This window comes from Eucyclogobius newberryi, unplaced genomic scaffold (genome assembly GCF_026437365.1).
Source record: "Eucyclogobius newberryi isolate DKJ021-1_F unplaced genomic scaffold, fEucNew1.0.hap1 SCAF_13, whole genome shotgun sequence".
In the NCBI taxonomy this organism is placed as follows: domain Eukaryota; kingdom Metazoa; phylum Chordata; class Actinopteri; order Gobiiformes; family Gobiidae; genus Eucyclogobius; species Eucyclogobius newberryi.
This window is the reverse complement of record NW_027315757.1, coordinates 33,628,970-33,643,969: the sequence shown is the minus strand read 5'-3', so window position 1 is coordinate 33,643,969 and position 15,000 is coordinate 33,628,970. Positions and strand designations below refer to the sequence as shown.

The following is a 15,000-nucleotide window of genomic DNA, read 5'->3' as shown; positions in this document are numbered from 1 at the left end:
ATGAATATGACGGTATTGCACATGGTTAAGTCAGTATTGCACATGGTTAAGTCAGTATTGCACATGGTTACCACTATTGTTATACACTATCTCTAAAACAATATCGTTATGTCTTTTGAATGGAAAAAGTCCTGAAAATGTTGCATATGCTGCACAGGAAGCTGAAACATATCATTATTGTTATGCTAAACATTTACAATCAAATAGTTTAACGGTTATTGAATGCATTTTGTATTCTATAGTGGCAGCTAAAGCGTTTGCATTGCAGTTTTAACCACCCTTGTGCTTTATTACAGTATCTACAGACTAAATCTACACAAATACATCAACCTCAAACTGTTCTATTTACACCTGAACACACAAATGACCTCATGCGTCCAGGAACCTTATGTCAGACAATTAGCTCCGATTTCACTTAAAACTTTGGATTTAGTGCACACTTGCAGCTCTTTAATTCACTTATAACTAGAGGTGGGCGTGTTATCAGACTTATGAGTGATGATTTGAAGTTGTGAACGCTGTTTTAAGGATATGACAAATTTGAATTTCAAGTATATTTAACTGATTTGACTGAAAGAAAGGTCTAAATACAGGTTTATAAAGTCTGTCATTTAAAGACACATTTGAATGCATCTCTGTTTGAGTGACTGACATAGTATTTCATATAGTTATTGGGATGCTAAAGAAAGAAAAAAGAATCTAGTGGTTAATTTATGTCAATATCGCGTGTGGTACTTAAGTTTTGTATTGTAATAATATTAACTGATACTATCCTCAAATAAGCTCTAACTATCTAACATGCTATTGTGTATTTAGGTCTGTATTTATATTGTGTATTTAGGTGAGAGCAAAGGTATTGTACATAGGCCTGTCACGACATTTACTCCATTACATTGTGGAACTGTTAAACAAGGAATTCAGGATGTAAACATACCTTTTAGGCTGTGTTTAATTTGACTTTATCTTCATATCTCACTGGCTAACATTGCTCTGTTTTCCATGGTCTAAACTTTAGGGCTGTTGTGTCGACTTGAGACATTCCCTGCCGATCGATTAGTCGACAGAAACCAGCAAAAGCTCTAAGTATCTCTATGATCTGACTCAAATGTCTGACCTAAACTGCACTCACAAGACTAAGAATGCACGGGAGTTCATGCAAAAACATTTATTTATTAAAAAAAGAACTTAGATACAGTCCAGAATAAAGTCACTCGACGTCTTAATGAAATGTTTTGTCGACTAATACACATTTTGGTCGACTGAAACACCATCAACCGATTCACCGACTAAACGACTCACAGCCTTTTACTAAACGTGGTGGATTCATCTGGAATTGATCATTTATAGCTCCACGTAAAGAACAGCCCATAGATGAGTTCCTCTCTATGAAGAAACTCCACTAATACAAACTCTGCTTGGCCAATACTTGCATTTCCTTCGAAGCGAAACAATTATGTTGCTAATGAAGTAAGTTAAAAATTAGCTTTCAATGGTGTAATTAATCACCTCCAAGTGAATCCCTATTTGCAACTCCTAAATCTACGAGACGTCCACCCCGCTTTAGCCTTTTCTTTTGGCCCGTGGTTGGCTTAATCTCAAAATGGCTTTAACCAAAAGGTCTGGTAAACCCTGTTCCCGCTGCCTTCTTAGATCAACGCTCTCCACAAACGACTTGATAAGATAAATCCGGCTCCACCCCCGGGTTAGACGGCTAAAAGTCTGACAGTAAACCCAGAATCGGCGATGCGCTGATGTCGGCGTGACTCAGACTTTGGACAAGTTAGCGCCGGTCACGAGGAGCGAGGCCGAAGCCGCTGAGAAGGGGCAGAAGGGGCCCGGGTGATGTATGGAAGTCGGAGCGCTCGGGCTCGTAAATTACGGCCGTAAAGATTGGGAGGTGTGTGTGTGCGCGGGCGGAATGAAAAGAGTCAAGCGGGTTCAAGGGTCAAAGGGCCTACACGGACGAAAGGCACGCACACACATTGAGCAATCCCCCCCCCCCCAATAGGCCCGACTCTGAACAGTCCTGGGTGTGATCCAGTGCAATGACTCAACTGACAATTGGGAAGTGACCTACATCTCCGGCTCAGTCTTTATTCCTTCTTTCTATCTGGCTCTTTCTTTCCCCGTGGCAGCTGCCCAGTCATCACTTCTCTCCCTCCGCACTGAATGACCTCTCTCTTGTGTCTGCTGGACCCTCTCACAGTTTTGTCTGGGAATGTGAGGATGCACTGAGCGAGTCTGACCCGAGCGAGCGTGAAGAGGAAAAGAGCGCCCCTGTCCAATAAATGCGTTGTGATTTTCGCTCGCCGTTGAAAGTTAAAGGACTCCGCTTGCGCTGTAAATTAGGGCTGTGTTCAAAATATCGATACGGCGATATATCGTCACGGGCTCCGTATCACGCGTATCGATACGGAGTCGCCGTATCGATACTTTTCAATAACGTTGATTTATTTAAACACAAACCTGACACCAACATCACACATATCTTCCCTACTCTACACTACACTACACTACATAAACCGAACGGTTAAACAATAAAACCGAGCGGTTAAACAATACAACTATCCAACAGGGCCCCGCTGAGCGCCTGTTAGCTTAGCGTTAGCCACGGCCACTTCCGCGCTAGCGCTACTTAGCTTAGTGCCGAGCCCGACCCGAAGAAACGGGATTTTAAGACCAAAACAACAACAAATAGACACAAACAGAGGGTCAACAGACTCACACACATCACACACATTACACAGACCTTGCCAATTGTTTGGCAACTTTACTTGAATGTGTTCTTTGCATAAGCTTTGTGGATAAACATGAAAATTCATGCATTTTCTTATCCGGAATAAAACAAATGCCCATACGTATCGTAATGAGGGAATTGTATCGGGACATACAAGTATCGGGATACGTATTGTATCGCGACCCCTGTATCGGGATACGTATCATATCGCAAGGGTCTTGGCAATACCGAGCCCTCGCTGTAATAGTCACGCATTTGGATTTGTTGTGTGCGTTTGTGCATTCGAGATGAAATGATAGCATGGTAAAAGTGAACGTTCTCTTGTTTAATGTTTAACTTGCAGTGGTCGTTGACTTAACCCTTTTCCTTAATGATCTGAAGCTCCCTCATTGGGGCGCTGAAAGAGAAACGCAGTGTGTCACTTCAGGAGTCTGTTTTTTTGAGAATCGTGATTATTTAGGTCACAATGTAATCGTAAGAACTAAGAAATAATAATTGGGACTATTTAAGAAGCAAAATGAAGTGGTGGTTGGCTCTTTCGCTCACACCGGTTGGTCTTGGAGGTGTTTGGCGTGGTCAGGGTTCATAGTGTTCCATCCTCCAGGTCGTAGGACTTGTTGGTTTGTCAGTTACTCATAGTTTATTGGCGACGTCCAGTGTCCCTCTGGTCGTTTGTCCAGAGGGAGTCCAGTTAGATGATGACGTGTTTGCCTTTCGTCTGTTCCCGTGGTTATGGTGGTATTGTGGCGGTCAAACAGTGGGAAATACGGAAAATATCAGACTCATTTCTCTGACTTTTGTTTTCTTAGGTGTGGTTTGGTTCTTTTCTTGAGCGGTCACCAGAAACGTTTGCCAGACAATCCTTCATAACACATTCATTTGCTGAGGTTTAGGGTTTTGATGCTGTAACTCGTAAAAGGAAATGATCAAGATCTGTATGACTGTTGTGCTCCAGACTCTGTAGGTCAAAAATAAAGACGTTTCAAAGGCTCATTTTTACTTTCACTTTACCTTTTGTAGAACAATTTCTTACTTATTCGAACAATGAAACATGTTTTTTGACAATGAAACCTAAGCCTCTGCCCCAAATTTACAATGAATACAAAATTCCTTTAGAGTCGCTGTTCAATTTGTTTGTCAAAGTGGAATTGGTGTTGTGTGTCTGGCGTCTGAAGCCAAAGAAAGGATCATGTGCTCTTTGATGATCAGGACGAGGATAAGAATGTTTGAGTCAGTCCTAGAGGTCACAGCACCATTTGGATGCTCTTACTTTCTTACAATTAAAGGAGTGCAAAAATGTCAAATAAATACACATTCAAAAATATAGAATATAGAGAGAACAACAGGGCAAAACCAGCAGTGCAAATGGCTGAAGTATTGTTCAAGTGAGTTGTTCTTGTGCAATACTTGTGTAAAGACAATAAAGGTCAATCTTTTACCACATAAAACCCACACTTACATTGTAATAATAAACCAGAGACATTATTGCATTCATTCTTTAAACAATATTCACCACTTTGGTTCAAATGTGGTAAAAAAGGGTTAAAGATTTGGGATTGTCCCTTCTTTGATCATGTTATTAAAGCCCTAAAGTTTAAGGCACATGAACATGTCATTGATATGTGAGTGTAAACATTAGACCTGCTCATTTCTCTTTCACCTTGTCAGGCCCCAAAAATCCATCAAGTAATGGATTCTTTCTGGTCATTTATCATTAGACGCACTTTTAAGTGAACTTTCTCATCATTATTCTTCTCATGGTTTTGGTCACATATGTCTGCAGATGTAACACTTCTGTAGGTTTGGCACATTAAGCATGTTGTCCTTATAAACTCCCTGATTTAGAAGTGACCCAAAGGCTTAATTCATTATCTGGATGATGTTTTTTTTGTGCCAAGACATTGGTCTAGTGATCCTGCTCATGGAGCATTTCAGGTCTACGTTCTTCAACTGGATTTCTTCAATGGCAGGAACAGAAAGTGATAAGATGATGAAATTATATTATCCTCTTTTATGTTTTTCTTTTCCTCTGCCGAGATTTCCACACCGACTTACATAAATATTGGCTGTATCGTACATTTTATATGGATATATGTCTAGTCAAATTATTGACAGTTCTGATATAAGAGATGTATGGATATATAAGATGAGAGAACATGTATTGGCGTAAGGTCTGACCGTCCTGAGTCTTCAGACCGTGTCTCAGTGTGAGTGAGACAAACAGAGGTGAGAGTGGAGTGTGTGGAGCTGTGGGAGTCACAGCCGAGGAAGACAAACTGCCCAGAGGAACAATAGGTACATTCTGACCGGCTCTGGCTCCCTGACCCATTTGCCTTGTAGCTCTTTACAGTTAATTATGTTTAATGGCGTCTCATCCACGTTTCGTAAAAAAAAAGAAAAATATATATATATATTTCTTTCTTTTTACGATCTTGGTTTTGCCTTTAGACTTGGCTCTTGCTGCGGTGCGTCCTCTTAGCTAAAGTGAACCAGGAGCCGTCCATGCCCGGACCCTTTGGGAGGCAGTACTGCCCGTGGGTCACTTCGGACCTTAAATAGCCCGCGGTGCAGTTCACTTAAGACACTTTCAAAGCGTTTGGGTCCACTCAGCCCATGGAAACCAGGCTAATGTCCGATGGCAGAGGAGGATCCATCTATCTCCCCCCCCCCCTCCTTCTATGTAAACAGACCAGAGCTGTGGAGGGGAGGGCAGCTCACACTGGAGGAATGTCTGGTATGGCTCCAGTGGCCGGGGGAGGGGCCCCGTGGCTGTTAGGTTAGAGGTTAGGAGGCTGAAAGGAAGAGAGACCAGTGGATGCTTGCGCTTACTTAATCTTAAAGGTTAAGACCTTTAAATGTGTCACAGGCTGTCACTGCCAGATCTCTACGGTCAAATAAAACTGTGCAGCCAGAACATCATGTTTTAAATGGAATAACGTTGCACTTTGGAAACGTGGTTAGGATCTGGGCCCGACGTCAATTGATGTATGTTATTTTACGTGGTTGATGCTAAAAGTGTTAAGCATTTCCCCCAAATAACATGTCATGCTCTATGAGAAAAGCATATTATGGAGCAGAATATCTAGAGCTTTTTACACTACTTCCAGTCAAACGTGTATCATAACATACTTACATTAGAGTGTTAGAAATGCCCCAGAACATTACAATACAAGTTTATCTTGAAGTTTAAACAGGAGGCACCTTTGCTGCACTGCCATGTAGTGTAAATGATATATTATATATACTATAACCACATCTCTCACCTCATCATTAGGTGTAACATGTATATTTCCCTTGCCTGTTGCATTTTTCTGAGCAACATTACTGCGATTATGCACATTTCCCTCTTGTGTTTATGCTGGACTTCTAAAAGAGTCTAGTGCAGTATATTCTTTGCAGATAAATAAAGTGCTGATTTGCCTCCAGCTCCATCTGATCTGGTCTAAAACCTGAACAACCCTCGCAGGCCGCGCTCCACGTTCCTTTGGTCACGTCATCTCCAATGAAGTGACTCAAATGGAGTTTAAGGCTGATATAGTATCATAGCTGATATAACATAGTAAAAACAAATAATAATAGTAATTTAACAGTGCTTAAATAATACTTCCTGTACGACTGTGGTCAAAACAAGAGCCTGGTACGTTTGATATATTTGAACACTTTAGTCCCAATGACTGAACATTGTTTTAAAGAATTTAGCTTTTTTTAAACATAGTATTAATAGGACTTAAATAATGGTGGTCTTTTCTGCTCGGCTCGGTGGCTTAGTGGCTCGGTGGCTCAGTGGCTCGGTGGCTTAGTGGGTGGCTCTGTGGCGCGGTGGCTTAGTGGCTCGGTGGCGCGGTGGCTTAGTGGCTCAGTGGCTCAGTGGCTCAGTGGCTAGGAAACTCCTCACAGCAAAAAGCTTCAGTGTTTGATTCCTGGACCAACACTAAAGCCATAACCATAACCTTAATTGTGACCATCACATTTTTATTAGATTATGTCGTATCTTAGAGCTATAGGTAATATAGGTCAAAAGGTTACGACCCTCTGTTTTATGCACTTTACAGGCGTGGCAGCTTCATGTTCATCTCAATCTTTTAATGTTCTTTTTCTCTATTGTATTGTGGAAGTTCCAAGCTTTAAAACAAGATGTCCAGTTTTTGTTTCATTAAAACTACATTACGGCACATTTAACAGTTAGTGTAGATTTATTCATTAACATTAGCACATTTTACCAGGATATTTATGATTTGTTCATACATGATATTTGCAGTGTTTGTTATCAACTCATTTCTTTCCCCCAAAACCTTTAGTACATTAAAACCATTTAGATTGATGAATAGTCAAGTCATTCTGTATTTATTAGTAAGTGTACAATGAATCTGAAACACAGGAAGTGTGTGACAGGAAGCGTCATCGGCTCCAGTTTAACAACATGGTTTGGACTGTAATGACCTAAAACTTGTAACGTTTGAGACCTCTAAATGTTCAGAAATGCATTTAGTTTTGTATTAGTGTATACCCTCATCTTGTTTGAGAATTGACTTGAATGTGTTTTGAAATGTGAATCTTAATTTTAATTCATCAATTACAAATCTAATTGCATGTTGTACAATAAACAACATGTATAAAGTTAGTCATAAATGTACACACGTCCTGTTAATACTGAGCTGGCCCCTGTCCAGGGTGCACCCCGCCTAAGGCCCATAGTCACTTGGATAGGCTCCAGTCACGACCCCGAACAGGAACAAGCGGTAGAAAATGAATGAATGAAAAAAAAGAATTGCTTTGACACATTTGTGGAACATTTACTCCAGAAGATGATTCACATAATGAACTGAAACGTCTCACTAATCCACTCGCTTCACACGACCTTCATTCTTACTGGTTTTGTGTTTTCCTGCAGCCATAGAAACTGAGAGCACGAGTTCAGGGGAAGACCTCCTGGTGCTCAGCCCTCCGTCCCCGCCGCCTCCGCCCCGCGTCTACAAGCCGTGTTTTGTGTGTCAGGACAAATCGTCTGGATACCACTACGGAGTCAGCGCCTGCGAAGGATGCAAGGTACACCTACTATCACAACCACAACGCTCTCGTAGCACCGTCTGTTTGGAGGGAGTGTGAAAACGCGGCCTGCATAATGTGAAGGTACAGAGGTCGTGACCTTTACGCCTCCTGCCAGATCTGTAAGCCTCTTTGCTTGATCTAATCCTATGCACAAAGAATGGACGCATGCTATTAGCGTCTGCCCCGGTGATGCTAGTGTTTTCATGAGATGATGCCGTGACAGTTAGACACCAACACACACTCTTTGATCAAACAGAGGATTAAAGTGCACTTAGCACACACACCTTTTGCAGCAGTGGAGCGCTTGATGGTCAACAGGATGTTATGTTTAGCTTTTAAAACCATATTTATTGAATATGATGATTTCCCAGTGAGATCATTGCCAGATAACATAATAGTCCATGTATTCTTCACAGTTTTGTGATATATTAGACATTGCAACTGCTCCTTTTGAACCTTTTGAGACACATAATCAACCATAAAAAGGTTGAAATTTGGTGACTGAAGGCTTCTATAAAAAATAACACCAACCAAATGAATAAACTGTATTATTGATGAAAATCAAAATGCCATTATTATTTGTCATTTTGATCTAATTATGTCACTGTCACACTGTCTGTGTTACAGCCTGTATGGTTGAGATGATCATGGTCATTGAGATGACAATTACCATGATCATATATATTTTTTGCAGTATAGTTATAGTCACAATTAGTGGATTATATGTTGCAGCCCTAATGACAATGAAACATTTACCACAACATTTTAAATAAACCATAAATATTTACCACTAACTAAATGTTTTTCCCTTTCAGGGTTTTTTCCGACGGAGCATCCAGAAGAACATGGTGTACACGTGTCACCGAGACAAAGTGTGTGTCATTAACAAAGTCACGAGGAACCGCTGTCAGTCGTGTCGGCTTCAGAAATGCCTGGACGTTGGGATGTCCAAAGAGTGTGAGTATCAGCTTTTGTAGAACCTCTTGTTTGCAAAGACAGGACGAGCAAACACCAGGAACAAACAACTGTGCGCTCCAAAAGAAGAAGCAGAACAAACTGTGCCGAGTCAACTCACTTCAAACAGAATCACCAAAAATAACCGACATGGTTCAATGGCTCTTCCACTGTCAGTTTGCATTAGTGCTGTGTGTCTCCCCCTGGTGGTGAGTCTGTGCACATACACAAGGCTGAATGCAGATATACAAAACAAGGCAAGGCAAGTTTATTTGTAGAGCACATTTCATACACAATTCAAAGTGCTTCACAGCAGGAAAAATGCATTAAAATCACAAAGAAATGACAGAAACAGAAATACAATCAAATTAATCCAAATTTATCTGACCACATTGGCAGCATTCCAGACCTTCCCATATTTATTTGACATTGCAGCATGACACGTGTCTCCGGGAAGGACACATCACTTTTAGATTGATTTGTTCCCATATCTGCGCGCGTTCTGCAAACTGCAAGCACAAACTGCAAGCACACACAGTTTTTCTGATGTTAATACGATGAAAATGGTTGACAATGACTTAAAGGTGCATTATGTAACTTGTCTTGTCGAGTTCCACCTTATGCTATTGTCATATCTATCTAGCATTTATTGTATACTTCTTTTTTTTAGATGATGCCCTCTGTTCTGGACACCATCGCCCCTATAAAGGCTAAAATGGTTAAAAATAAGCAGAAGGCGCCGTGGAGAAATGATGATTCGGTCAGGGCACAGAAAAGGGAGTGCCGCAGGGCCGAACGGAAATGGCGCAAGTCAAAGCTCCAGGTTCAAAAAGAGATTTACAAAGAAAAGCTGAACATGTACAACCTAATCTTATGTAGAACTAGGGAAATATATTTTTCTGAAATAATTGGAAGCTGCAGTAACAACTCGCGTGTCCTGTTTGCCACAGTTAACAGATTAACAAACCCTCCAGCTCAGCTGCCGTTAGAACTCTTTTCCACATCCAAGTGTAATGAGTTTGCATTATTCTTTAATGACAAAGTTCAGGGCATTAAAAATGCTATAAATCCCACAATGCAAAAAATTACCCTAAAACCACCAAGACACTTAGAGCTAACTCACTTTGCACCAGTAACTGACAAAACTGTCCATGAGATCATCACCAGTCTGAGTTCATCTACATGCTGCCTTGATGTGTTACCCACCAGATTTCTAAAGTCTGTGCTGAACAGTTTGTTAGCACCACTCACTCACATAGTTAACATGTCGCTTCAATCTGGAACATTCCCAATGTCTTTGAAAACTGCGGTCATAAAGCCTCTCCTAAAGAAGAGCAGTCTTGATGCCGCAGTACTGAGTCATTACCGGCCCATCTCTAATCTGCCATTTTGGGGCAAAGTCCTTGAAAAGGTTGTTTACCAACAGCTCACAGATTTCCTCTTAATAAACAACTCATTTGATGTTTTTCAGTCAGGTTTTAGACCTCATCACAGCACTGAGACTGCTCTTGTCAAGGTGACAAATGACATCCGCCTGAACACTGACACGGGCAAAGCCTCAGTCTTAATTCTGTTAGATCTGAGTGCTGCTTTTGACACTGTCGATCATGGGATCCTCTTACAGAGACTAGAGGACTGGGTGGGCATCACTGGCACTGCCCTAAACTGGTTAAGGTTCTATCTGGAAGACAGGAAGTACTTTGTTGAAATTGGTAGCTGTGTCTCAGACCACATGACCCTGACCTGTGGAGTGCCCCAAGGGTCAGTCCTGGGTCCCCTTCTGTTCAACCTCTACATGCTGCCGTTAGGTCAGTTGATACGCAGTGAAAATGTGTCCTATCACAATTATGCAGACGACACTCAGATCTATGTTTCACTATCGGCAGGTGAATATGGACCAGTAGATTCACTCTGTCACTGCATCCAACAGATCAGTGTGTGGAGGCAAAACAACTTTCTCCAGCTGAACTCAGACAAGACTGAAATAATCGTTTTTGGCCCACAGAAACAAAGAGAAAGTGTTAGCGGTCACCTCCAGAGTCTCGCTCTAAAACCTACAAACCAAATTAGAAATCTGGGGGTAATAATGGACTCAGACTTGAACTTTAATAGCCACGTCAAATCAATAACATCAGCAGCTTTTTACCATCTAAAAAACATTGCCAAAATCAAAAATATAGTGTCAAAACCAGATTTAGAGAGACTTATCCATGTGTTTGTCTCCAGTAGATTAGACTACTGTAACGGCCTGCTCACTGGCCTCTTCAAACGAGCTGTAAAACAGCTGCAGTACATCCAGAACGCTGCTGCTCGGGTCCTGACTAGAACCAGGAAGTATGATCACATTAGTCCTGTTCTCAGGTCTCTGCACTGCCCCCTGTGGCTCAGAGAATAGACTTTAAAGCAGCTCAGCTTGTGTACAAGTCTCTCCATGGCCTAGCACCAAAGTACATCTTGGATATGTTAGTGCCATATGAACCATCTCGGACTCTGAGGACCTCAGGGACCGGCCTCCTGCTGGTGCCCAGAGTCAGGACAAAACATGGACCGGCCTCCTGCTGGTGCCAGAGTCAGGACTAAACATGGGGAATCTGCGTTTCAGTTTTATGCAGCTAAAATCTGGAACAGTCTTCCTGAAGATGTGAGACAGATTCTGCTCTGACAATGTTCAAATCTAAGCTAAAAACAGTTTTGTTTAGCTGCGCATATGACTGAAAGGATTCTTTCTTTGCACTCTTCTCTTTTGTTTGTGATTTTATTAGTTTAGAAAATCAGTTGGATTGATAATTTTTAATTTAGTTAATTTTATTGTATTTCTGTTTCTGTAATTTCTTTGTGATTTTAATGCATTTTTCCTGCTGTGAAGCACTTTGAATTGCCTTGTGTATGAAATGTGCTCTACAAATAAACTTGCCTTGCCTTGCCTTACAGTGAGCAGGCTAGTTTAATGCTAAACTGAGGAGACAAGCACCTGAAACATGACATAATGCATCTTTTGTTTGAGCTAGTTTCTACAGAGAAGCACAAGCATTTTGCAACATGTGTTCATCAGTAATATGAGTAAATACGACTGAAAAGAGAAGGATCAATTAGAATCTACTAGAAAAATTCTCCCACAAACATATGGAGATTTGAAACCTTTAAATTGACCGTTTACGTGATAATAAGATATTTCTTTATTGTCCACACATGGGGAAATTTCAGGTAGATACAGAGGAAAAGGACAGATCACTTATAGGAAGTTTAAAAAACACTCTCAATAGAAGAACTCTTATAAACAAAAACTCCTATAGACAAAACCTCTCATTTCCCTAAAAGGGATGGAGGGGGAAAATTAGGATGTCCGTCGAGATAACGTGACGATCTCCGGGTAAGACGATGGTTCTCCGCAGTTTTATGAGTTCCTCCTTTGTATAAACGCGCGCCGTACGGTGGCCGGGGGGCGCGGTGGGGCCGGGGGGGCTAGCTCGGAGCTAGTGCACATCACGACGACACGACGAAAACACTCAATAATCCAGCCGAACAAAGTCGAAACAAGTTGAATTAAAGCGATTCCAGCGCGTGTCCCGATCGTACAACTAAAGTAGAAAAATATTTACAAAATACAAAGATAAAGCACAATAAGTGTGAAAAAAGTGTGAAAAAAGAGCGGAGCGTTGCACCGGGCTGCCAGCTGGACCGGCGCCTTTGTGATGATTAGATAATATAAGTTAATATGTGTGTCCATCAGTGGTGCGCAACGACAGAACCAAGAAGAAAAAGGATGAGAAGAAACTGCCTGAGCCCGAGGTGTACGTGCTGTCTGCAGACACGGAGGAGATGATCGAGCGAGTGCGGCGGGCGCACCAGGGCACCTTCCCGTCACTGGGTCAACTGGGAAAATACACCACGGTATGCACATGCAGCATTGCACTGTGGGTATTGACAAAATGCTCATTCAGTTGTCATTGCAGTATCAAATGAACGAGGTCAAACAATTGGGATTATAGTCCAGACAAAAAAAACAGATTCATATCATGATCTCAAGTGTATTTGGAGTTTAATAATGGCATCACTTTTTGAAACTGCTATGCAAAAAAGCTATATATATTTTTGTTTTTTATATATGCTGAAACTGCTTGTGAATTGTCTCAGTTATTACAGAGATATGAACCATAAACCAGGTGAAAACATGTCTAATCTGACCACAATTGATAACATTCTAACTCCTCAATTTGAAACTATAGGCATTCTAATATTCTAAACACAACCTTTTTCCCTCTGTGTGATTGTTGCACGCTTCTTCCACCCAGAACAACAGCTCGGAGCATCGCGTGCCTCTAGACGTCAACCTGTGGGACAAGTTCAGCGAGCTCTCCACCAAATGTATCATCAAAACTGTCGAGTTCGCCAAGCAGCTTCCAGGCTTCACCACGCTCTCCATCGCCGACCAGATCACGCTGCTCAAAGCCGCCTGCCTCGACATTCTGGTCAGTTTGAACTTACTTAAGTACTTCAGGGGTGTATGGAGTACTTAAGGGGAGTATGGAGTACTTAAGGGGAGTATGGAGTACTTAAGGGGTGTATGTAGTACTTCAGGGGTGTATGGAGTACTTCAGGGGTGTATGGAGTACTTAAGGGGAGTATGGAGTACTTAAGGGGTGTATGTAGTACTTCAGGGGTGTATGGAGTACTTTAGGGGTGTATGGAGTACTTAAGGGGTGTATGGAGTACTTCAGGGGTGTATGGAGTACTTCAGGGGTGTATGGAGTACTTAAGGGGAGTATGGAGTACTTCAGGGGTGTATGGAGTACTTCAGGGGTGTATGGAATACTTAAGGGGAGTATGGAGTACTTCAGGGGTGTATGGAGTACTTCAGGGGTGTATGGAGTACTTCAGGGGTGTATGGAGTACTTCAGGGGTGTATGGAGTACTTAAGGGGTGTATGGAGTACTTCAGTAGTGTATGGAGTACTTCAGTGGTGTATGGAGTACTTCAGGGGTGTATGGAGTACTTTGGGGGTGGGTGTATGGAGTACTTCAGGGGTGTATGGAGTACTTCAGGGGTGTATGGAGTACTTCAGGGGTGTATGGAGTACTTAAGGGGTGTATGGAGTACTTCAGGGGTGTATGGAGTACTTCAGGGGTGTATGGAGTACTTAAGGGGAGTATGGAGTACTTAAGGGGAGTATGGAGTACTTAAGGGGTGTATGTAGTACTTCAGGGGTGTATGGAGTACTTCAGGGGTGTATGGAGTACTTAAGGGGAGTATGGAGTACTTCAGGGGTGTATGGAGTACTTCAGGGGTGTATGGAATACTTAAGGGGAGTATGGAGTACTTCAGGGGTGTATGGAGTACTTCAGGGGTGTATGGAGTACTTCAGGGGTGTATGGAGTACTTCAGGGGTGTATGGAGTACTTAAGGGGAGTATGGAGTACTTCAGGGGTGTATGGAGTACTTCAGGGGTGTATGGAATACTTAAGGGGAGTATGGAGTACTTCAGGGGTGTATGGAGTACTTCAGGGGTGTATGGAGTACTTCAGGGGTGTATGGAGTACTTAAGGGGTGTATGGAGTACTTCAGTAGTGTATGGAGTACTTCAGTGGTGTATGGAGTACTTCAGGGGTGTATGGAGTACTTTGGGGGTGGGTGTATGGAGTACTTCAGGGGTGTATGGAGTACTTCAGGGGTGTATGGAGTACTTCAGGGGTGTATGGAGTACTTCAGGGGTGTATGGAGTACTTAAGGGGAGTATGGAGTACTTAAGGGGAGTATGGAGTACTTAAGGGGTGTATGTAGTACTTCAGGGGTGTATGGAGTACTTCAGGGGTGTATGGAGTACTTAAGGGGAGTATGGAGTACTTCAGGGGTGTATGGAGTACTTCAGGGGTGTATGGAATACTTAAGGGGAGTATGGAGTACTTCAGGGGTGTATGGAGTACTTCAGGGGTGTATGGAGTACTTCAGGGGTGTATGGAGTACTTAAGGGGTGTATGGAGTACTTCAGGGGTGTATGGAGTACTTAAGGGGTGTATGGAGTACTTCAGTAGTGTATGGAGTACTTCAGTGGTGTATGGAGTACTTCAGGGGTGTATGGAGTACTTTGGGGGTGGGTGTATGGAGTACTTCAGGGGTGTATGGAGTACTTCAGGGGTGTATGGAGTACTTCAGGGGTGTATGGAGTACTTAAGGGGTGTATGGAGTACTTCAGGGGTGTATGGAGTACTTCAGGGGTGTATGGAGTACTTCAGGGGTGTATGGAGTACTTCAGGGGTGTATGG

General features: G+C 42.2%; 1 protein-coding gene across 1 annotated transcript in view; it reads left to right on the top strand.

Annotated features, from left to right (window-relative positions):
- LOC140358668 (retinoic acid receptor alpha-B-like) overlaps window positions 1-15,000 on the top strand; it is a 23,503-nt gene that overhangs the window by 840 nt on the left and 7,663 nt on the right. Inside the window, exons 2-5 of the mRNA XM_072443669.1 lie at window positions 7,629-7,783; window positions 8,602-8,743; window positions 12,471-12,631; window positions 13,033-13,209. Coding sequence (XP_072299770.1) covers window positions 7,629-7,783; window positions 8,602-8,743; window positions 12,471-12,631; window positions 13,033-13,209 — 635 coding nt within the window. The remainder of the gene's footprint in view (window positions 1-7,628; window positions 7,784-8,601; window positions 8,744-12,470; window positions 12,632-13,032; window positions 13,210-15,000) is intronic.